General features: G+C 37.5%; 1 protein-coding gene across 3 annotated transcripts in view; it reads left to right on the forward strand.

Annotated features, from left to right (window-relative positions):
- The window catches only part of LOC148832868 (collagen alpha-1(XV) chain-like), a 112,650-nt gene that overhangs the window by 37,327 nt on the left and 49,718 nt on the right, over positions 1–25,605 (forward strand). For all 3 annotated transcript variants that reach the window (XM_088918877.1, XM_088918879.1, XM_088918878.1), the window contains exons 3-9: positions 6,539–7,086; positions 14,434–14,508; positions 15,090–15,182; positions 20,849–20,987; positions 22,297–22,376; positions 23,071–23,241; positions 25,155–25,181. In XM_088918877.1, the coding sequence (XP_088775003.1) occupies positions 6,539–7,086; positions 14,434–14,508; positions 15,090–15,182; positions 20,849–20,987; positions 22,297–22,376; positions 23,071–23,241; positions 25,155–25,181 (1,133 nt within the window). The remainder of the gene's footprint in view (positions 1–6,538; positions 7,087–14,433; positions 14,509–15,089; positions 15,183–20,848; positions 20,988–22,296; positions 22,377–23,070; positions 23,242–25,154; positions 25,182–25,605) is intronic.

The following is a 25,605-nucleotide window of genomic DNA, read 5'->3' on the forward strand; positions in this document are numbered from 1 at the left end:
TGATGTTAAATCACTACAACATTTATCTTTTTACAATAACAGCAAGTGGTGTTCTTACTACGTATTCTTAGAAAAGGAGAAAAACGTTATAACTTTTTATGAAGTACAGAATATAAGCTTAATAATAGAACAAGCACGTTAAAACCAGAACCCATGTAAGTTACCAAGCTAAAGGTGGAAGGTTGTATACTTTTGTCCAACTGAGCAATCTTGCTTTTATATAATATACTGACTTTTTAATGTTTAATGATTAATATGCTGTAATACACAGTTTAAAATGATTAAAAGTCTAAAGAGTATACAACTTAAATTCTTAATTGGAAAAAGATTGTCCTTCAGCAGCGACCAAGATTCGAAACCGGGCATTTTCTGGCGACAGCTCAAATGCTGTACATGAGACGTTTAGCTTTATTAAATCCACTTTGCGGTTTCACAAGGTGCTTCCAGATACTATTATCATATTTCAATTTGCATGCGGTATAATGCGGTATGATGCACCACGCCTATCGCGTTATGACACAGCGTACTTAACGCATTTTGAATGGCTGGATCTGTACATGGATGATCCACAAGTCTTCTGGAACAATGGTCTCTGAATAGACAAGTCAAAGTTGGAACTCTTTTAATTTCAATTAATAATGTTATGCTTTGGCGAAAGCCAAACACCAATTTTAAACAGCAGACCCTCATCCCATCCATCAAGCATGGTTATAGAACTGTGATGTTTGGGGCTGCTTAGATGCCTCAGAATCGTGACAGCTTGCCATCATTGGCACAACCATGATTTCTGCCTTGCATCAGAAGATTCTAAAGATGATTGTTAGGCCATAAATCTGTGACTTATAGGTAAACCGAAAGTGGGTTGAATGACTGTGAAAGAAGAAATTCTATGTTTAACAATGACCTTGTCATAGTCTAGTCCTAAAACCCCAAAATGTTGTGGCAAGACCTGAAGTGATCTGTCCATGCAAAATGTCAGAGAGCTGAAGCTCTGGGTGGAAGAATGGGACAAAATTTCTCAAAACCGATGTGAGAAACCTATCAATGCTTACAGGAAATGATTAGTTGCAGTCATTGCTGCTCAAGGGAATGCCATGAGTTACTGAATCTAAAGGTTCATATGGTTTGTCACAGATCCAAAATAAACAGGTTTTCTTTCAAACTTGGGAGGCTAATAAATGCAGTGCGAACAAATAGTTTTAAGAATATTGTTAAGGGAAAAGTAAAATCATTTTGAATGTTGTATCATTTGAGGGCAAATAAATGTCGAAAGAGTATCATATTTTATGTAATTTGTTTCATAATCTATTATGAGGATTTAACAGTATTATGAGGATTTAACAGGTGAGGAGTCTGCATACAGGGAGGAGGTAGAAACCCTGACAGCATGGTGCCAGGAGAACACCATCTCTCTGAACATCAGTAACAATAAGGAGATGATTGTGGACTATAGGAAACATCAGGGAGGAGACCACACACCTATTTACATCAATGGGACTGCAGTGGAGAGGGTCAGCAGTTTTAAGTTCCTGGGAGTTAACATCTCAGAGGACTTAACCTGGACCCACCACACCAACATCGTGGTCAAGACAGCACGGCAGCGCCTGTTCTTTCTCCGCAGGCTAAAGAAGTTCGGCATGCCGTCACATATCCAGGCCAACTTCTACAGGTGCACTATTGAGAGCATCCTGACTGGTTGCATCACTGCCTAGTATGGGAACTGCTCTGCACAGGATCGCAAAGTACTGCAGAGGGTGGTGAAGTCAGCGCAGCTTATCACCAGCTGTGAGCTACCAAGCATCCAGGATATCTACTCAGCTAGATGTCTGAAGAAGGCCAGGTCCATTCTCAAGGACCCCAGTCATCCCAGTCACAAACTGTTTTCCCTCCTACTGTCTGGTAAACGGTACCAAAGCATTCGGTCCAAGTCCAACAGACTACAGAACAGCTTCTACCTCCAGGCAATAAGACTGCTAAATAGCCAACCTGCAGCTCCTTTAGCAAATCACCTGTAATGGCTACATGGACACACAGTTTTCACTGTATTCAGCATAACTGCATTACTTGTATATATTGCACACACCATGGACACATAACAGCTCTACTCATATTGGGTTTTATTCAATTTCAAAAATGTAACCTCAGTTTTGTGATTTTTGTGTTTTTGTGAATTTTGTGATTTTTGTGATTCTTGTGATTTTTGTGAGCTCGCAGAAAAAGACATGTCATTGCCAGCAACTACTGCTGCACGCCGTATTGTTGTGCATTTGATAAATAAACTTTGACTTGACTTGACTTGGGTACATTAGGGTTCAAATATGTGAAATAAGTGAAACTCTTAATGGGTTTACAAGCTTTTCTCTGCACTGTATGGATTGCAAAAGACATCAATGGACAATAGGACTTTTGTAGGTCAGTGGCTAGGTGCCTGTATTGTGTTTAAGGAGCAAAGTGATTATGTAGTTTCTGTACTGTAAGAAAGTTTGTGAAACATTTTTTCTAAACTGACAAAATAATCTATTATATTTCATCCCATAGCCATTTATAAGCAAAAACTTTCTATATCAGGAGGAGGAAACACCCGAGCTGAAGTCAAAAAGTGCTCTTTAAAGTGTGTTCCTTTGTTTGCTATAGACTGCCTTTTTGGTAAGCAAATCTCGTGGTTGGTCTAAATTAAGCAATTCCTTCTAGTGCCTAAAATGCCTTTAATTTGCATAATAAAGGGGGGTGCAGTGGGAGAGGGCGATTGGTAGGGGGAGCAGACTGCCAACAGTGCATTTAGCTAACAAAACCATTTTGCTGGAAACTCTTGTGTTGTGAGCCAGCTATTCAGCTGCTCTTTTAAATACCGAAATCTGTTTCATGCTGAAAATCTGGAGTTGATCTTCTTATTACCATTCCAGTTTTCCCAGCAGAAGGAAAATCACTGCTGATGGCAAGCATAGACCTCAGAGCATGAGAAGAAACCAGGCGTTGTGGCGAATACTCCCCTGGGTACATAGGCTTTGGGTTCCTCATGACAATGGAGCCAAAAATACTTTTGTTTTGTAACTTTCTGATCCTCTGTAGTCCAGTTTGTGGGGAGTGGTGGTGGTCCCGCTTCTGGAGCAGTCAGGAGGCAACATCAGCCCCTTTGAATGTTTCTGGAATAGTGACTGATAATGGTGAAAGCAAAGTTTCCAATTATGTGACAGGGGCAGGAAGCGATGAGGCTGACAGTGAGACTGCACAGGCAATACCTATAGGCTTTTCTACTGCCCCCTCACTCAGCTTCCAAAACCCAGCTTCTTCAGAGACTGTAGATGTACCTGGTAATTCCAGGAAAAAGAAAAGACTTCTAAAATTTTGGAAGATAGGTAAGTTGATTGAGTGTGAAATGGTGCTAGATTTGATATTTTGATAATTTGTTATGTTATTTTCCAGTATCAATTTCCAGTATCAAACAATGCTGTAATTGATTGGAGAAGATTGATTAATTGATTTGTGTAAAGTAATTGTTTATTATTAACTCTTCTATAAATGCTAAACTGAAGTTTGGATCTAGAGGCATTCAGGTTATGTTTCATGATCTCTGACCTTTTAAGTTCTCTAGTATTACATTATTATTATTTATTAAAAAGTATTATCAAAGCATAAGAAGTTCCTAAAAATCTATGGGCCTTAAGTATGTGTTAATTATAAACGAAAATTCCATCCAAACTGCCTGCTAAATTATTCATTTCACTGTAATACTTTATTTTTATACTTTGACATGATCACAGGACTGGAAAGTTAGCTCACAAAGGAGAAATAATACTGAGGGAGACATTCCTTGAGAAATTACTTCGCTCTGTTATTAAATGAACTATTTAAAGAAAATCTGTATCACATGTTATGAAAGTAATAGGATTATGAGATGATCCCAGCAGGAGCAACATTTAAAAACCCAACAGCCATCTTTGAAAAATTCAGTAGTCTATGATTACCTGATTGTTTCTGACTGGGAAGATTCAGCCAAGCATATAATTGCTTCAGTGAACATTTATGATTCTTATTGTTGAGAAGTAATGCATTAGCTTCTTTGGATGTCATGTTTTCATGCATCATAAACTTTGTTGTACTGCATGATCATTACAAAACATAAAATAGTACTTCTTTCAGTTTCTCAAGTTAACATCAAGATGCTCTCATAATTCTGACAAAACGAAAAAACAATCCTGCAATGAAATGGCATCACATGCTGGATGTGCCCTGTGCCCGTTGCTTGCTGGGTTAGGCTCCGGCTCCCCTGCAACCCTGCATTAGTTAAAGCAGATAGAAAATAGATGGATGGAAAAAAGAAATAATTAGGTAAAGTACAGAACCACATAATCATTGCAAATAATTTTAAAAAGTAATACATCTATTATTTGCAGCATCATTCCACATTGATAAAAATTGTCATCCCAGCCTGGAAGAGTCCTGTTCTGGACTATTATGAGATGTTATGCTATTCCCTTTTAATGAACTAACAGTTTCATTCTGCATTTCTTTTTTTTTTGGTCAGCCGAAATTGTAAAGCTTGAAAGATGCAATCTATGGTGTATCTGTCTTAAAAAAGATTTTTTTGGTATTTAATATTTTAAATAATACTGAAACTGTTCAAATGCTGTATATAAGCAGGGCTAACCTGGGACATACAGTGAGAAAATAGATCAAACTACTTGTTAATGATCCAGATTAATAACACCCTATGTTGTATGCATGAAGATGGACTTTCAGGTTTATTCACCTGAAGAATTTTTCATTGACAGCCCTATTTTGTGACAGAGAGAATGAGCTTCGGTCAGTTCAGAGATGATGCCTGCTACAAATTAAAAATAAATGGATCCCATGCTATATGCAGTACTACAGACAAAAGTAACCTTGACATTTTTAGTTGTTCTATGCTGAAAAGAGAAGAAAGAAAACAACGTTTGGCTCCACAGCTGAAACGTTGTGTTTTCTTTCTTCTCTTTTCAGCATGGAATAAACCTATTACTTGTTCCTTTGCAGCCTACGCATGCTGATGCACCTACCCACCTGTACTATTTTATACATTGTAGTAGAATACTTCCCATGTTAGGGAAAGTTACGTTTGTAAGAAATTACTTTTTTAAACTAGTAAAACACCTTTAATTTGTTAATTTTCAAAATTGTCCATTCACTCACTTCAGTTCCTCAGATCCAAAGAAATTCTAATAAGAATTCCCCGGAGCTAATAGAAACCCTGATGACTCTTGTTTATTGTGCTACCTTTTATAAAACAACTGATTGTATTGTAAGTGGGTCTTTCAGATTAATGAGCAACATGTGCAGAGTCTTGCAAAGGCAGAGGGGGGTGGATAGCGCAGTGCAAAGGGGAAAAGGACTTTAAAGTTCTTTTGAATAATAACTGTATTCTCTCATTGATTTGATGAATTGTGGGCAATATGAACTATTTAAAAATAGAAACCAGTTTAAGCTTCAACACAGATGGAAACTATAGGTTATAGTAACTATTAGCTATAGGTGCATTTAAAACAGAACTGGAGGCACTTCTTTAGGCAAAATGTTGTGAAAGGGTGCAACAAGCTGTCCAGTCATGTTGTTGAAGCTGAGACTCTGGCTTCAGTCAAGAAACAGCTAGATGAGATCTTTGATCAATAAGCTATGAACAATCAAGTAGGCTAGATAAGCTAAAAGACCTTCTTTCTATTGTAACAATTTTTTATGTTCTTAAGCTACATGGAAGGAAAGGAATCCTATCCATTGGATTGTGCTAAACTTGAACATAATGTAACATGCTAAGTTGACCTGTGTATCGTGATAGTTGCCTTTGCTGCCTGCCTTTGTTCTTCATAGGATACCAGTGTGTCTGTGACTGTTGACAAGCTCAGTCCTGCTGGTAGCTCCAGCTCTGAATCCATCACTGGTTACAAGTTAAAAGTCTGTCTGGTTTGTTGCAATATGCTTGTGCCCTTTTCTGTTTCTAGCAGTTAAAGTAGATGAACTAAACTATCTAAACCACCTTTTGCTGTAAATGTCATGTCATTTGCGAAGCCACTTTATACCATACAGTGTTGCGGGAAGCCAGAGCCTACCTGGCAAACAACGAGCACAAGGTAGGGTACACCCTGGACGGGACGCCAGTCCATCGCAGGGCAAGTACAAGCCAATCCAACATGGGGACAATTTGTAAAGGCAGAGGGGGGAAATTTGGCCTGGACACCGGGATAAATCCCCTACTCTTTAATAACGACAGAGAGTCAGGACCTCTGTTTAATGTCTCATCCAAAAGACGGCACCACTACACTATAGTGTCCCCACCACTATACCGAGGCATTAGGACCCACACAGACTGCAGGGTGGGCACCCCCTGCTGTTCCCACTAACACTTCCAGCAGCACCCATAGCTTCCCAGGAGGTCTCACATCCAGGTACTGACCAGGCTCAACTCTCCTGAGCTTCAGTGGGCTGCCACTTGAGAGCTGCAAGGTGATGTGGATGCTGGCTTGCTGTAAATGCATTAATTCAATTTTTGTTGTGTGTTTTTTTACAGAAAGGGGATCAAAAGGTCACATTGATCTGACTGCATTAATTGGAGTCCCTCTTCCTCCTTCTGTCTCTTTCATTACTGGATATGAAGGGTTTCCAGCTTACAGTTTTGGCCCGAATGCTAACATAGGCCGGCTTACCAAAACTTTTATTCCAGACCCCTTTTATAAGGACTTTGCCATCATCGTCACCATAAAGCCAACCACTAACCGTGGAGGAGTTCTCTTTGCTATCACGGATGCCTTCCAAAAGATTGTGCACTTAGGCCTGTCTCTGACGCCAGTGGAGGACAAGACGCAGAGGATTATAATGTACTACACTGAGCCGGGTGCGTCCCGGTCCCGTCAGGTGGCCTCTTTCAAGGTCCCTGGAATGACCAACAAGTGGAGCCGCTTTACACTGACCATGCAGGATAATGAGGTCACTCTGTACATGGACTGTGAGGATTATCACCGTGTCACCTTCCAGAGGACCACTGACCAGCTGCAGTTTGAGTCAAGTTCAGGCATCTTCGTGGGCAACGCAGGTGGAACCGGATTAGAGAAGTTTGTTGTAAGTATACTAATACATGGTAGAGGCCAGAGACATTTGTAGAATTTTCACCTTTAGATTAGGATTTTTCTTCCAAGTATATAGTTTAAATGTCCATTAATTTTTAAGTTATTTTTAAGGTTACCTTCAGAATTCATGTATTTCTAGTTACTAAAAAGTAGCAATATTAAACATAGTTGTTATGATGACTTTATCAAACATAACAATTTTTTTTAATCTTTCAGAAAAGTGGTAAGATATAGACTTATATGGCATTCAGGTATGTGAGTGGTGAAATTGTTCTTGTCAAACGTGTTGTTTTTTATGGATATTTTCCACTGTGAAACTTTCCTGCCCATTTCTATCACAAGTATACTGGAATGCCTTTCTAAAACATAATTGACAGTTTTTCCAGCTGTGTTGTTTCACAAATAGACTTTGTAGTCTGAAGTAGAATTGTCTGTTTGGCCGTTGTTTTAACTATTAACTTTTAACACATTATTTTTTAAATGTAAAATGGAGTATCTGCTCCCTAGATAAAACAGAGCTATGTAAAACAAAACTTAATAGCTGTCCCAGTGTGCTAGCATTATATTAAAAATGTTAATGAGCTTATTGCATTCCAGCTTGACTGGAGTACATTGTTGTAAAGCCATTCAAGTGGATGTGGTGGCAGCATGCAAGGGTGGTGTGATAAGTGAACAGTTATGAAAAGAAGGATTCTTACTTAATGTCCTCGGTCTTCTCACAGTAAACTATACTAACAACAATTTTTGCGCTGTTGAACAACTAGATGGAAAAGACAGCAGAGTGACCACTACCATTTGGCAGACTGAATGGAAATTCTTTGGCTCAATGTTTTTGGCTAATTGGAGAAAAAATAATTTCAGTCATTAACAGTAACATGTAGAGAAACAAGAGAATGCATTTTTGCAAATGTTACTCATTTAAAGACCCTTGTTCTAATTTTTTTTCCATGATGAAATTTCAACGTTTCTAACATGTAATCACTGTTTATTTAACTCTAGATTTAATATTTTCTAGAATTTCAATATTCATAGGTCTGTCTGTTCTTCTTAGTCATTTTTCCTCTATTTATCTGCCCTCCTCACTCCTGTGGTGGCACTCAATCATTACTGTCGCTTCAAATTGGAAACTCAGCAGCTGTTGTTGGACGGGGGACTAAGAAATGTTCTAGTGTAGCAAGGGTCTGGATGCCGTTGTCAAGAGAAAAGACATCCAGTATCTCAAAAGGACAGTAGCAGACCTCACACACTCTCATGATTGTAAAAGTACTGAGGGAAATCGTAACATGTTCACTTCTTAACACAAAATATGCTGGGCTCATTAGTGCCTGCCATCTGAGGAATGGAAAAAGCTTTAACAAGCAGAGGCAGAGTTTTGCCAAGAGGTAAAATATTTGTGTTGGAAATATTGTTTCACCTCTAATTAGTTCCATAAAGATAACTACTTTATATGGTTTTGAAGAACAATTTTTTTTGTAAAACTGTTTCTGGTTCCAGAGAGTATTTATTCATAAAAAATAAAATATCGCAACTTTCTTTTTAAGAACTCATACAGTAAATGAATAATAACAGCAATACTGTTTATTCTATACAGAACATTTCATGATTTCATCATCAGAAGTTGCTTTAAAATAAAAAATATATAAATACACAAATTAATGCAATAAATTAAATAAAAAAACTAGAGATTTTAAAGGACATGATTTAAACTGACTGGCATCTGAGATCTGGAAGTGGGCTGAGAATCATTTCACAGTTTTGGAAATACAGAACCAAAAACATGGTCTCCTAGTGTTCAGAGTCTCATTTGTACTTTAAAGGTAAGCAGTAGAAATTTAAATTTTATTCTGAAGGAAGCCACTGAGAGAAAACTAGAATAAGAGATATATGCTCATTTATTTTAGTTTAAGTTAATATCTAAGCAACTGAGTTCTGTATCTAATTAATCCGAAATGGGCACAGCATCACAACTCTCTTAGCACAGCCCTGTGAGTGAATTACATGACTGTGAAAGAATGCAGCTGTAACGTTAATGTCATGGGACAGTGAGTTGTGTGGGTGTTGTTGTATTGTTTACTTTGTTTACCAGTCCAGGCCAAGTTTGAGTTTATAGGCCTCTAGGGATTCGTGCAACCGTCAAGGACAGATGGTTGCACAGAAATCAGACAAGCTTGCTGCAGCACTAAGGCAACTGTTAAGTAAACAATTGTTTATTCGTAGTCAATTTTAGCTGATTTTCAGCATCCAGTTAAGGGCGTAGGAATTTTAACTTTCAAAGTTTTTTTAAAAAAACATGTATTGTACTGTATATCATCTTTGTCTATATATTCCTTTCTTGTTATGTATTGCATTGTTTGCATTCTGTGTCATTTCCTGTTGGTGTTCCTATTTAAGAGTCATTCAAATTTTATAGAATCAGAAATACAAATGTGTAGTCTAACCAGTTCTAATTCAGCCCTTGACCAGATGTTATTTGATATTCTTGATTCTGTGATTGTTCCATCTTACATCTATTCTGTATTCTTCGTGAACAGAACATAACAAAACATTGTTGTGAGTGCTGTGTTTCTGACAACTTTTTAGTTTGATAAGTGATCCAGGTTGGTAATTACATGTTAATACAAGCAAGTTCAGTATGCCTGGTTGTATGGTTTCAAGGATGAGATTTGTGAGACTGAGTAGAGAATACAAATTAATTTTTCAGAAATGAGTTGAGAAATCCTTTAGTCCAGAGCTGTACAATGTTTGGTAGTAAACTATTCAAATTAAACTTGCTTCTGAAAAATGGGTCACAGGAAGCTGAACAAGTAAATTATAATAATTGCTTGCATGTGTATAATTCTTTTTATCCTGGATGAAAGCACGGGATCTTAACCAGATAGTCAGGACCTGAGATTAACATCTCATCTGAAGCATGACGCCTCTTTCAGCTCATAGTCCCTTGCCATGACTGATTACATTTGTTTGGAGATGGTCGTGAGGGAAGAGTGTCACCTATTGGTCCACTAGCACCACTTCCAACACAAAACTGGTTTTCCTTGGAGTTTGACCTATCCCAGTACTGGTCAGTCCCAGTTTTGCTGAGCTTCTGAGATTAGATGATAAATCTGTAACGGTGGTGTTAAAAAGGAACCAGGGCCTCAGCTTCAACAACAGTGCCTCCTCTTCTCAGTTTTAAAGCACTTCCTATCTGCACTGTGCAGCTGATGGGGAAATGACTTGCTGGCAGAGGTGACATTCTCACTTCAGATTCATTTTTTTAATCCTCCAGATTATGACGTTGCTTTAAATTTGTGAATGTACAGTATGTGGGAGCTGGGGGGCTCCATGGAGCCTTTTTTCACAAAGGAGCAGAGGGGTTTGGTTAGTCGCTGGGCATAGAATAGAAACTTTAATCAGCCCCATGTACCTGGGCAGTCCCACAGTCCAAAAACATACTGGTAGGTTAATTGGCTTCTGGAAAAATTGGCCCTGGTGTGAGTATGTGTCCATAATGCTAGGATGGGCTCTGGCCCCCCGTCACCCTAAATTAGATTAAACAGATAATAGACGAATGGAGGACATCTTCTGCTTTCCTGAATGAAGTACTGCTTCACAACTTCCTTGACTGTGTTAGCTGATAATTTGCCTGCAGTTTTGTTTTGCTCTTGACAACAGTTATTGGTTGAGCTTGACTGGACAAGGTACCTTTTGCCTTTGACTTTATAATTAATTTAATAATTGCTTACACTTGCATAGCACTTTTCTGGACACTCCACTCAAAGCGCTTTACAGGTAATGGGGACTCCCCTGCACCACCAATGTGCAACCCCACCTGGTGCGCCAGAACGCTCACCACACATCAGCTATCAGTGGGGAGGAGAGCAGAGTAATGAAGCCAATTCATAGATGGGGATTATTAGGAGGCCATGATTGGTAAGGGCCAATGGGAAATTTGGCCAGAACACTGGGGTTACACCCCTACTCTTTTTGAGATTTTTAATTTTAGATGACCACGGAGTGTCAGGACCTCGGTTTTACATCTCATCCAAAGGACCGTTTTTACTGTTTACAGTATAGTGTCCCTCTCACTATACTGGGGCATTTGGACCCACATGGACTGCAGGGTGAGCGCCCCCTGCTGGCCTCACTAACACCTCTTCCAGCAGCAACCTTAGTTTTTCCCAGGAGGTCTCCCATCCAGGTACTGGCCAGGCTCACACCTGCTTAGCTTCAGTGGGTTGTCAGTTGTGAGTTGCAGAGTGATATGGCTGCTGGCTGGTCTACTTTACTTGACCTAATTACCATACTCATGCAATTGTAGCATTTATTTTTATTAATGATTTAACATAACAATTCTGATGGGTATAAAATGTCAAACTCCTTTTTTGGATATTGTCATTTCCAATTGTATTTTTAAAAAGTCTGGATAAAATATCCGGATACAATAAATAACCTTTACAAATCCATAAATAAAACCCATAAATAAACCTGTTGCTTAGGTCTTAACAATGATTTTATTTTTTCCTGGTGCACTTTAGCTTGGTTTAGTTCAACACATCCAGCCTCAGACAAAGTGAAAACCAAGAGAAGTAAATGGAAATATATAGACCCGCCTCATGTTACTCTGCAGAGAGTCAGCTTAAGTCAGGAGTTATTAAGAGTAAATTCAACCTAAACAAAAAATGCGGTCCATAGACATCATTTCCAAATGTACAAATGAGGGGTTCTATTCCCCCACTAGGAAAAAGGGAAGCAGTTCTGCCAGGATCCCTGGTTTTTAATGTGATCCAAAACTATTATCGGGCATCCTGAGAACAGTGTCTCTGTTGGGATAAAATTACATGCCCCATTAAGCCTTTTTCTGGGAAGTGAATTAATTAAAGTACATTAATATAACCATGCATTTGGCCACATATACAGTGGTGTGATAAAGTGTTTGCCCCCTTCCTGATTTCCTATTTTTTTGCATGTTTGTCACACTGAAATGTTTCAGATCATCGAACAAATTGAAATATTAGACAAAGATAACACAAGTAAACACAAAATGCAGTTTTTAAATGAAGGTTTTTATTATTAAGGGAAAAAAAAAATCCAAACCTACATGGCCCTGTGATAAAAAGTGATTGCCCCCCCTGTTAAAACATAAATCAACTGTGGTTTATCACATCTTTGGAAAGCTGAGTTCAATTTCTCTAGCCACACCCAGGCCTGATTACTGCCACACCTGTTCTCAATCAAGAAATCACTTAAATAGGACCTGCCTGACAAAGTGAAGTAGACCAAAAGATCCTCAAAAGCTAGACATCATGCTGTGATCCAAACAAATTCAGGAACAAATGAGAAACAGAGTAATTGAGATTTATCAGTCTGGAAAAGGTTATAAAGCCATTTCTAAAGCTCTGGGACTCCAGCGAACCACAGTGAGAGCCATTATCCACAAATGGCGAAAACATGGAACAGTGGTGAACCTTCCCAGGAGTGGCCGGCCCACCAAAATTACCCCAAGAGCGCAGCGAGGACTCATCCAAGAGGTCACAAAAAACGCCACAACAACATCCAAAGAACTGCAGGCTTCACTTGCCTGTTAAGGTCAGTGTTCATGACTCCACCATAAGAAAGAGACTGGGCAAAAATGGCCAGCATGGCAAAGTTCCAAGACAAAAACCACTGCTGAGCAAAAAGAACATAAAGGCTCGTCTCAGTTTTGCCAGAAAACATATTGATGATCCCCAAGACTTTTGGGAAAATACTCTGTGGACTGACAAGACAAAAGTTGAACTTTTTGGAAGGTGTGTGTCCCATTACATCTGGCATAAAAGTAACACAGCATTTCAGAAAAGGAACATCATACCAACAGTAAAATATGGTGGTGGTAGTGTGATGGTCTGGGGCTGTTTTGCTGCTTCAGGACCTGGAAGACTTGCTGTGGTAAATGGAACCATGAATTCTGCTGTCTACCAAAAAATCCTGAAGGAGAACGTCCGGCCATCTGTTCGTGACCTCAAGCTGAAGCGCACTTGGGTTCTGCAGCAGAACAATGATCCAAAACACACCAGCAAGTCCACCTCTGAATGGCTTAAGAAAAACAAAATGAAGACTTTGGAGTGGCCTAGTCAAAGTTCTGACCTGAATCTGATTGAGATGTTGTGGCATGACCTTAAAAAAGCGGTTAAGGCTCGAAAACCCTCCAATGTGGCTGAATTACAACAATTCTGCAAAGATGAGTGGGCCAAAATTGCTCCACAGCGCTGTAAAAGACTCATTGCCAGTTATCGCAAACTGGCCCAACCAGTTATTAGGTTTAGGGGGCAATCACTTTTTCACACAGGGCCATGTAGGTTTGGATTTTTTTTTTCCCTTAATAATAAAAACCTTCATTTAAAAACTGCATTTTGTGTTTACTTGTGTTATCTTTGTCTAATATTTCAATTTGTTTGATGATCTGAAACATTTCATATGACAAACATGCAAAAAAATAAGAAATCAGGAAGGGGGCAAACACTTTTTCACGCCACTGTACATGTATCCATGCAGATATCTACTCCTTTTTTTAATTTTTAAGGAACCAAAATAAATGTATTCTGAAAGATATGCCCTGGATTTGTCATTGATGCTTATAAATTTCCCTGACTATGTCATTTTTAATACTATAATATTTTTTATTTGTTCAAAGATGCCTTAATGAATGAATGCACATGCCTTATCATATTTCTCACAAATGTTTGTAGAAGCCTAGCGATGAAAATGCATCATGTAATGCCCTACAGGACACCCTCTTTTCCTCTTTTAATTTCATACTGTATATAATAGAAAAAGATTTTAAGAACATTTCTGAGTTCATACCTGGAGTCTGCTACTTTGTGATAGGACATTATAGCCTTTTGACTTGTTAAGCAAACTGCTACAATGGTATCAGAGTCTCATTTAAAAAACCCAGAAATCTTTACACTTGGATTAGAAAGTATGAGACTTTTTCATGCTCTGAAAAATGATAAATATAATAAATTATTAAATTATGATTTTCAAATGTATAATGCTTTTAAAGATATTACACACGTGTAAGAGTAACAGTTAGAGTGTGCATGTAACTATTAGAGTATGCATTTCTGCAGAAACATTTCAGATATATCAAGTTAAAAAAACAACACATTCTTTGTCTTGTTTTTTAAAAAAACATAAACCAGCTTTTGGCATTTTGATAAGATATTATTTGGAGATTTGCAAAGTAACGAACACTGGAGGGAAAAAAAAACAGATTTGAAAGTTTTCAAAACGTTCAGAAGATTTAAACCCAGATTATGCATTGCACTGGAGTCTGCAGTGTTTCTGACCTTTAACAAAACTGTCCTCTTGTGTCCAGGGCTCAATCCAGCAGCTGCTTATTAAACCTGACCCCAGAGCTGCAGAAGAGCAGTGTGAAGAGGATGACCCTTATGTGAGTATTGTGCAAACTAATATTACTTTAAATGTACTTAACTGTTAAACAAATGAGTCAACCCTCTGAGGTCTTCCTTTGTGTGTTTAAAATGATTCTGTTTTGTCCTGTGGTGCATCTCTGTGCTCAAACTTTAACTGAGCCCTATCTTTTTTGCTCAACTCAGTGTTGATCCTAACACTCTAAGGACCCAAACACTAACCTTAAAACATAGCTGGGAATGCTGTATATACTGTATGGACCAGTTTAGGCTTTTTTTTAATGGACAAGACTGCCAGGCTGTTTCCCGCTCACGTCTGGAACCTGTTCTCCCTCTAGTGGTAAAATCCAGTACAGTGTTTCAGCAGTGTGATTTTTGTATGGAAGGGGCACATTATGTATTGTATTACGTCACTAGAAATCATTTTTGAATTGTGCTTCATTTCAGAATTTGCCATTATAAAAACACAATTATTGAGCATGTATATAATCATCATTATGCATGATGATTGCAGCATGTATATAACTAGAAAAACTGTGTGTGTTTGTGTGTTGGGCCTGAATGAAGGCTGGACCTGGACTGATGAATTGTTTTAATTCAGGCCTCTGGAAGCGGCGATGATGCTCTTTTGGATGGAGACACTGTGGATGAAGTAAAAAAGCAGGTTAACGAGAGAGAATACAGTCCGCTTCCGGTGAGTATAGACCAAAGGAAAACGTAAGACGCTCCAGATGAAATAGTAAGACACCCCAGAAGTGCACAAGTGAATGAATTATAGTGCCCTCCAAAATTATAGGGACAGCAAAGCCAAAACCTGTTTTTGTGTGTGTCCAACCCAGTGATTTCAAGTATTGGGACACTTTGCATCAGTACATTTTAGAACATAAAAGTCAGTATTTGGTTACATCAGCCTTTGAGGCAATAACTTTGTATGACTTACTGAACTTGCAAGAGATTGTGGAATAATCTTTGCCAATCCATTGCTGCAGTCACTTCGTGTTCTTGCTTATTCTTGGGATGTACTGACTTCATGTTTTTCTCTTCATCAATGAAAATGCGTAATTAAATGGATTAAATCTGTGGTTGATTTGGCCCGTCTTAAATACTTTCTTCTTTCTCTTGAAGAATTACTTGATCAAGCTGGTCATGTGTTTTGGGCCATTGTCACATCATTGTGCATGTGCAAGCTCTGCCCAAAAAGTATAAAAGCATTTGCTTATACATAAGCAGAAAGCAGACTAAGTGTTTTTCTGTAAACCTCTCAATTCAATCTTTCCCTGTCATTATCAGTTACATCATCAGTAAAGACCAGCGAGCCAGTTGCAGAGGTAGCCTGGCATGTCCATGCTTCACAGTACACTTCCTTTCTTTATCTACACTTTAACCTTCCCATCATTTTGATAAATGTTCATTTTGCTGTTGTCTGTCCATAAAATTTTATTCCAAAACTCTCCTGGCCCAGTTTCATTAATCATATTCAGATCTGGCTTTTTTGTTCTTTGTTGCAGATGAGAGACTTACATTTTGCAATGCAGCCTTTTTGTAGCCTTGCTGTCTCAGTCTTTTGCTGTCTCAGTCAGTTGTGGATTTTGTTACAGGACAATTTATCTGTTATCAACTGCAGATGTTTTTTGGCCTACCAACACATTTACTTACTTGTGGTTTCTTCCTCCGATAGAATGTTCCCAAAGTATTGATTTTAGTATGATCGATTTATGTTCTGTTGTTTCGTTGTAATTTTTCTTTCATTTAATTTCTTCCTCAGCTTTATTGTCTGCTTTTCTTTAACAGGTAGTTAACAGGTAGTTCTTGTATTTCATTTTGACCTTCAATTATGGTCTAAACCATGCTTTAATCAAGGTTAGGCAGGATGATAGGATGTTCACATCTTTTTTTGAAGTTTTCAACAGCGAACACTTGACCAATAGACTGTCAGGCAATGTCTGAAGGTCTGAAATTCAACACTATTCATTTGTTTAACTGAGGGTAGAATTCAAATGATGTTATTAAAAATATCATACTTGGGAGTCACTGGTAGATATATAAAAGTTGTTTTTTCTTGAGAAATTATTATTTTAGTGATATTTGAAAATCAAAGTTTAGACTTTGCTGTCCCAATGCTTTTGGAGGGCACTGCATTTTAAATTAAGTCACTGTGTGGCTTTTTATCTTTAATTAGTAGTTTGTTCCATATAGAGAGTTATTTAAAAGATCATTTGTACTTTCAGCTAAAACAATGTTGATTTTTTAAAAAGATTCTTATGACAATTTAAATGTATTTCTTGATAAAATTACACATTGAATCAGAGCAATATTATAATGAAATGTTTAGGAATTCCTTTGCAGATACTGCAGAGAGACTAGGGATACATTCAGCATTCCATAGTAAAACACACCTAAGATCTCATGTCACGTCTGCTTTATATATATTAATACAATAGGTAATATTGAGATGTATAAACAATGAATCCTGTAAAATTCATATTCCTAAGCAACTGACATTTACGGTTGGTTTTGAAGGAGAATTCCCAGTTTATTCACTGAGTTATTCTGCAGATACAGGACTTTTTTCTCATCTTTGCTTTAAAAATTCTGTTTGTATTGGACACAAAAGCACATAGTTGTCAGTTTTTGGAAAGCCTCAAAAGCTTATTGCAAAATTATTTTAAATACTCAAAGAAATGTCTAATGCAAGCACACAAAACCTTAAATGTATTTGTTTCCCCTTAAAAGAACCAAACCATTTTTCATACAATCAAAAGATGCTGGCAAACACTGATAAGAATTAATTATGGAACACACTAATGAGCCTTCAGTTTCTCATTATAGTTGTCTAGCATTCAGGCTTTTTAAGTGGAACATTTACATGATAAAGGCCATTAATAAACATGGCAACTTGAAATGCAATTTAAAAGTAATCATTGAGAGTGAACATTTGCTTTCATTTTACCAAGTGAAAGTGTAGGCAAAAAAACTGAAATTGTGACCCTGTGACTTGATTTGGTGTTTTTTATGGATGAGCTTTACTAAAAAGGGCTGGAGTTTTTGACAACATACTTGAAATGAGTTTGGGTCTTTTTGATGAGATGCTAAGGTTTTTTCCACATATCTGATTCGCAGATAACATGGTATCTCTTTTGATAAGGAAAGGAGAAGAGCAGATGCTTGGAGAAAAAGGCTTTGTACATTTATCTTAAATAAAAATAAATAAATAAATGTATGTAAAACATAAAAATCAGTATTCTGATTTGTGAAATCCACAAATTTCAGTTTATGGGTCTTGCTTTTACTATAACAACATAACAAGTTTGGTTCATCTAACTTTAAAAAGCCAGTGGCAAGTGAAATTACATTTTGATATCTTTAGCTGATGTTATATAAACATATATGCAGAAGAAAGATATGTAACCTATCACACTTCTTTGATTGCCAGCAGAAAATTGTTCTGAGACAATTTCTTTGAAGTTGCCAGGGTATCACGTTTTCAACAATAACATTGTTGGGTAGCTTTTCCAGACTCCCACAACTCTCTTGCAAAAAAAGTGTCTGTTGTTCTCAGTTCAGTTTTAAAAGCAAAGCTTCCTCCCGTGTCCTCTGTTTCATGTTTCAGTTTTAATGCTAAAGAAGTCATTGGGTTTATGTTCTGATAACCAATAATTTGTTAGAAGTTTAAGAAGTGGTTTTCCACATCTCCACATTATCTATTTTTTTCCCAAATAGCTTCTTCTAGCTTGGTGTTTCCCATCTTAGGTTTATAGTTATATTTTGCTACTTGCATGAAGAACTCTGAACTTATCTGACTACCAGGTGTTTGCCCAATCTTGAATTGTGTGTATGTTTTTAATATGTTTTTACATTTCTTAGGCTACATTCCTACATTCCCATCAGCAGTCCAAACAAATCTTTTCCATGTATACATTTTCGTGTATTCTTTACAACCTTTTGTTATGCAGATGAGTTTGAAGCATTGTTTCCACTTATGTCTCACTTCCTCTCTTGAAATGTTTATAAATAAACTCATCTCATCAGTTGAATGGAATGAGATTCATCTCCCATAACAGCGGTACTTACAGATTCATAGTACATGCACAGAACAGAGGTTTAGGTCTTATCCTTTTGTCTGACCACACTCATAACCAAAACTACAGTCTTCGGTCTGTGCTAAACCTGCTTGGCCTCCACAAAATTAACACAGTAATTATTAGTAAGGAAGAGCCTCCAGCTTGCTCAAAAAGACCACCCTCAAGGCAGTGACGATCTGGGAACGTAAGAACCACTGTTCTGCACAGCTTCCCAGATCACTTTTGAAAAAGGCCACACTGCCCCCTGCTGTGTATACTTCTGTGGTGCAAAATGTTTTCAAATGTTCTGAACAGATGACTCTGAACAGATACGGCAGTGGGGAGTTTTTATATCCAACCTTTGCTTGTGTGTTTTTTTCTCTGGATGCACACTGCACTGGAATGGCACCCACTCCGAGAACATCCCTCGTGCCCATTGTCTCTAGACTTGACGGTTCCAGGTTGCCACAAACCCCGCCAGGAAAAAGCTGTTTTTTAGTACAAAGCATTTCCACCAGAGTTTCTTTATTTCAGATGTACAAAATAAGGTACTCCTAAAATAATGTCCAATTACATTATTGTACAGCGCTCCAGGCTTCATGCTTCTTTCTTTCCTAGATTAATGTTAAACTCTTTATTTTCCAAAATTAAAACATTCTTCTCAGATGTAGGTAAAAATCGAAACTCAAAAATGTTCATTTGTACTTTAAGGTCTAATTTATACTTCTAAAATATTTAATACATTCAATTAGTTAAAACTTTCATGTGAAACACACCTGTGAAAACATTACTTAAGGAAGACTGATGTCACAGGTACACAGTATTGATAGGATAGATGGTGACCTCAGGAATATAGGTAATATTTGTGCATTCTAAAGGTTTAGGGTGTCAGCTATATTTGGAGTTGCAAAACAAAATAGTCAAGAAACTAAAACTATTATCTATTTTCAGGCTGTTAAAATTTAACTTGCCAGTTAAATCTTCACCAAGTGTTTAAAGAGAGTATAAAAAATATGCATTCTTCATGGATTTATTTCACACAAAAACATTTGAAAATTTGCATTAATCTGGGGGGAAAAAGGCATGTGGCTGTACTATTTTTAAACTCACATTTGGAGAATCTAGATATTTATTAGGAATATGTGCAACCCCATCTTAATGCTTCCCCATAGCAGGCAGAAGCTACTAGTTTATACTGCTGCCAGGACACATGGTTTTATTAACATCTATTGTCGGGGGCCAGGCAAAGAAAATGGCTATGATAGCTCACAGACAATGTGTTAGTTATAGGAACTACAATTCCCATAAACCCACTGGGGGGGACTTCCTAACAGCTTTATGTCATGTGTCCCTAAGCTACCTGGCCATAGTGACATTCTGTGCTGGTGGCATTACTGGTGATGGTCTGTTGTCATGGGCGCAATGAGAATGAACTCACACAGGATTACATTTTTAAAGGTTTATTTTCTAAAAAGAACAGAAAATATCATGGGAAGGTTTCTAAAGGTTTTCATAGGATGGCACAGGACACAATCACTGCAGCTGGCACCAGTGAATTATCAGCCTTACATTATATCTTACATTCACAAACATGACAAAAAAGAATTGCCAACTTCCCAATTACATTACACTTTTTTCAAAACAAACAAACAGACACTGTTTAACCTTATAATGCACTTAACTAAGGAGTTCAGTGCACGTACAGTATCTGACCTACTGCAACCTCTTATATACATTACATTGTTATACCTTTAAAACAAATTTGGACACTTAAACCTTAACAAAACTGTGACATTGCTAAGCATAAAACTACAGACAGTTCAAAGGATACTACTTGTAGATAAATTAATGTATTAAAATCCTAATATAAATTCACCCTGAAGAATGCTCTTTAAACATAACAATAGCAACTGACATGCAGCTGTTTCCAGTTATGAAAGATCTGGATTTGCCTTTTTTTACTATAAGATTTTGGAATTGCCAGTTTAGTGTTTCTCATCTGTTGGCGAATGGTACAAACTCCACCACCGAAGGAGACTGTGAGGTAGTGTCGCTGGATTTTGCAAAGATCTCTACCTGGCCTACTATTTCCCCCCTACCCTCAGGGAATCACTGTCATTTAGCTATTGACATGACCCAGGTATGGACCACTAGATCATAGAACTGAACCTGTGCTCAGGCAAGTGTCTATTCTGGTTGAGCCCTTTTGGAAGAGCACATATTACATATTATGATGAAAAATAAATGAAGAAATAAATTGCCTGTGTAAATAGAATCCTGCTTCTGTTCTTGCCCACAGCCTGAAGGCTCTCTGGGCAGGCCTGTGCCAGCCCCTCCTACAGAATCCAGTGAAGACACTGATAATTACTCCGGGAACCTAGTGGAAGAGGCTGTGGAGGAGGCCCACACACCAAATGTTGTGCTAGCAGAAGAGAGGGGTAGGATCTCCTTGCACCATTTTCACTCAGGATCTCAATTTAATTAAAAAAACTTGAAATCTAGAATAAAGAGATCATTTTTTTGATGTGGTGTTTTTTTCTAATCTTTTTTCTACCCTTTTCTAATGTTCTCTACCGAGAAAATTATGCAAGCATAAAGTTTGTGAACCTGAAACAAAATGTTTGGTGCGGTCAATTCCACTCAAATGCACAACTGCTTAGACCCACACTTGGAATCTCAAAGGCTTTAATTACAGTAAAGGAGAGTACATTTTTTAGTTTAGTGGAAGCACTTCATAGGGGTTTTATAATTTTGTATAGGTAATTTGGATTCACCAATCATTTTCTGCTCCATATCTCACATATTGTCATTCAGCAGAGCGCCTTACTGGAGAATTAGTGCTTGTTAAGGGAAGTGGCATGCTGCGCATGCATCTTAAAATTCATAATTCTTAAATTATAAGTAAACATAAAGCTTGAGGTAAATATTAATTGTAATTATTTTCTAATGATTGTTGTTATCATTAGCTCACCAATTGCAACACATTTAATGCAAAAGTGTATACATTATGGAAAGTAGTTGCAATGTCCATGAGATAAACCAGTGTAAACATGTAAATTTACATCTGGCAGGTTTTCTTTCAATTGTCATTTAACCAATAAAAAAGTATTGATAAAAAAAAATCAGAATGCTGTACAGACATTTTCTATAACTAAAACCTAGTGCAAGTTGGGAGAGATGCTTTCCAGGCTTTATACATTCCCAAAAAATATATAAGGAAATCTTTTTGTTTCTTTATACTAATTTATTAGTCATTACAGAAGGTGCAGCATAAACATTGTCTCAAGAGACTCTATCCCCTGACTAGCTCTGTTGGCAGAGCATGAGACTCATAATCTCAGGGGAGGGGGTTCGTGTCCCATGTCAGGTGCAAGGTTCTCTAATAACCCATACTGGGCAGCATGGGTGGTCTGGGGTGGTCTTGGCAGTATCTTGCCATGAAAACTCTATGGATAGTGATGGTAGACCTGTCCATAGGGTTGCCATGAGTTGATACCGACTCAGCAGCACTCAACCACTACCAAAGAGGCTCTTTAATTTAATCAAATAATTTGTTATTCCAGTCCAGTCTTTCCCATCTTTAGGGAGTAACACTGTTCCTGTGGATTGTGACAACTTTCAAACACTAGTTTCAGTCAGTCTGATCCTCTACTGTGTTCTTTTAGTGGTGCAGACAAAGGCAGTGATAGCATTGTGGGCCAAAAATCCAAAAAGTTTCTTTAATTGTTTATTTTTTTGTATTTGCAGAATCTAGCTCGATTACTGATCAGTCCAGGGGAGACAGCGAGCTTGGAGTGGAATCATACCCCGCTGAAAGAGTGGAGAGTGTGAGTCTCTCATGTACAGGTGACACTGTAAAGTATATTTGAAACCTGCTGGAGCCATGTCAGTAGATCTCCAGAGCAGGTGTCCAGATAGATTGCTCTGGATTATTAGCCAATGTTTCTTTCAGATTATGTTGCCCATACATTAACATACAAATATAGGCACCAGAAGTGAATGGTTCTAGTCTCTTAACAGCTTTATCCCTTACTGCTTATCTGCTTTTTATGCAGTTCAACCATAAACAGTTATTATATCGTTGGACATAATTTTAATGTTTGATGTTTGATATGTGGATTTTAATTTTTTTTTTAATGCAGAATAATATGAATGCTAACATTCTCCCAAACAGTTTTTGTAAAATAATTCAATGAGAAAGTATGATTAAATAATTATTTTGTAGAATGGCAGTGCTAAGTATAATTGGTATAGTCTTGGTATTGGTATATAATTAGAACAAATAGCTTAACATTCAACTACATGCTGCAGTTCTTCAGTTCAAAGTCTCATTGCAGCATATCATCGTGCTGTGATTCAGAGTTCTTCAGTGTGAAAAACAAAACTGAAAGAACTGGAATACTTCACAGAGATAACACCATGACTCTTATAACCCATACAGTCATCAAGGCCAATACAAGGCAGCAGGCACTTTTACAAATGTATTTCATTTTTCCTTATTTTGCTGTGTTTTTCACCTAGGGTTCTTCAAGCTATAGTCAAAAGGGGGAGCGGGGTGACCCTGGCCCACGTGGGCCCCCTGGTCCTCCTGGGCCCCCAGGGGAGACTAGAACTGCTGAAGGCCAGCCAGGAGCCCGGGGGCCACCAGGACTGCAAGGGACAGTGGGTCCCCCTGGAAAGGATGGCCAGCCAGTATGTCCTTTTGTATGACCTAGTATGACCTCCTTTAAACAAGAACAGAATTTTTACCAGTGTGATCCATTTCTGAACTCTGATGTAAATGAACCCTCCAGCAGTTACTAAACTGGTGACAGATACTGTACATATAACATGTGAGGGAGGTGAATGTACAGTAAGTAACATTACCTTGATATATTTTTTGTCTCCTGATGCACTCTCATTTGCTAATGAACTTTTCTTTGGCACATGAAACAACTCTTTTAAGCACACTTGAAAAAAACAAATTGATTACTTAATTGTTTAATGAAAAATCTAACAAAATATGTTTTTTCTCTCTGTTATGTCAGGCCAAGTCTACTGCTATTATTGTGGGGGTTTCACAGTAAAACAGCAACACTTTCATTTGTCATCTCAGGCTATCCACAACAAATTGCAGATATTGCAGTAATTTCATGAGATACAATTTTAGAAATATTTTCGGGCATTTTTCTTTCAACAGTAAATTCTCAAACTGAATCATAATGAAAATAAGTGATAAAATATTTGTTCCTTTTTAAATAAATGCAAAATTTCTTATAACACTACTTCACTCTTCACTCGTTTTGCAAAATCATGTTTTTGTTGAGGTCAGTTATGAAAGCTGTCAAATATGGTACTTATGCAGGAAATCTGCATACTATTTTCAGCCACACAGACAGAGATGGACCTGGTGTTTTAAGTCAGAAAGTACACTAGTAGCAATAACTAGAAAGTAAGATGCATATTTTCCTTTAATTACCATGGCCTGTGGAGAAAGTACCACAAATACCTGTCAAAACAGCCTTAGCTTTTCCCACTTATTGAAAACCTTGTGACTAATTTTTCAGACATGGTCCTTTTTTGTACCTGTTAATTAAATAGAACCGCTTTAATGCAAATGTGTAGTGAGGTCTGTCAGTCATTTCTTTGTTTATTCTGTAAACTTCACAAAAGTACGCATCACACAAATAAATAATGACCAATATATTTTTTCAACAGGAAGGAGATTTTCTTTACTGTATTTTTGTCATTGTTATACATTATGAAAAAAGAATGAAAATGTGCCTGTAATTTAGCAATTCAATTTGTTTTGGTCCCGATTTTGGGGAGAATTCAAACTCCATGTTAGTTCTAGGCTTCAGAATAACCTAATGAGAGTACTAACATGACAAAGCTGTTGTGTGTCATGGTGTATTGTTACAATGTTACAAGGTTAGGCTGTGTGCTTTCCAAGAGCTCATAGATTTTGCTACAAGGAGTGCTACATTACTGAGTGACATTCAGCTGAAACTACTGTATGATGACATCTTTCACAATTAAAAAAATAGTTACCAGAATGCTCTGTAACATTTTGGTGGGTTGCTTGTGCTTGTGAAAATTTCCACAATGTCCACTGCCATTGCTTTTCAGAGGTGCATGCTTGCCAAAGGCAGTGAGATCAGCTAATTGTTGTGGCTGGCAGGAACCTGAGGCTCAATGGTTGAAGCTGTGGATAGTTGAGGCACACATTTGTTTTTCAATAGGATAATAACTAGGAACCCAGCAGTGTGAGACATGGTGATTGTCATGCCCAGTAATGCATATATACTGTACTGTATATTACTGTAGTTCACCAAAGGTATCATTTAGCTTGCTGTGCACAATGTTGGTAACAAATGATTTAGTGGACCCTGCAGAAAACATGATACATTCCTAGCATACACATGAGACAGGGGATGTAGCTAACATCTAGTGATTACATCCATTTGTAATCACAGAAAAGATTGTCTTTACACACATCTCCTTCCAACAACCCATGTTCTTCTGTAGGGGGTTATATGCAGTAACATGAGTAAAGATCTTTGTGTTTGCTTTTGTGTACTGTATCTTACTGTCACAGTTAAAATGTAACATTCCTTGTCTTTTAGGGAATTCCTGGAAAAGATGGGACACCCGTAAGTATTATTCAGACATACATAATGCCAACTGGGTCTTTTGAATGGCTGAAATAATGGATAATCATGGATAATGAAAATTATTTCTACTTGTTATACTACATTTCAGATTGGAATTGTTAGAGGAAGCCTATGAAAGACACAAAGACTTCTTTGTGATATCCCTCTAACTTCTTGTATTTTGAGAAGTATGCTTGAAACTCATCATAAATCTAAAATTTGGTTATTTTACAGTGGTGTGCCTGTGTGTCTTCACAGAGTATTTAACTACTTTCACAATCCACTCTTTCTCTGAACACCCACGAATATCAAGTACATTCAAAAGCAATCATTGCTAATATTAGTTAACTGCTGGTAGTTGCACAGATCTCTATATTTTTTAGAATTCCTTATTTATTTATTCAAGATCTTCTGTCTCTTTTGA

The sequence above is a fragment of the Atractosteus spatula genome, chromosome 6, assembly GCF_055471065.1.
Source record: "Atractosteus spatula isolate fAtrSpa1 chromosome 6, fAtrSpa1.hap1, whole genome shotgun sequence".
NCBI classification, from domain to species: domain Eukaryota; kingdom Metazoa; phylum Chordata; class Actinopteri; order Semionotiformes; family Lepisosteidae; genus Atractosteus; species Atractosteus spatula.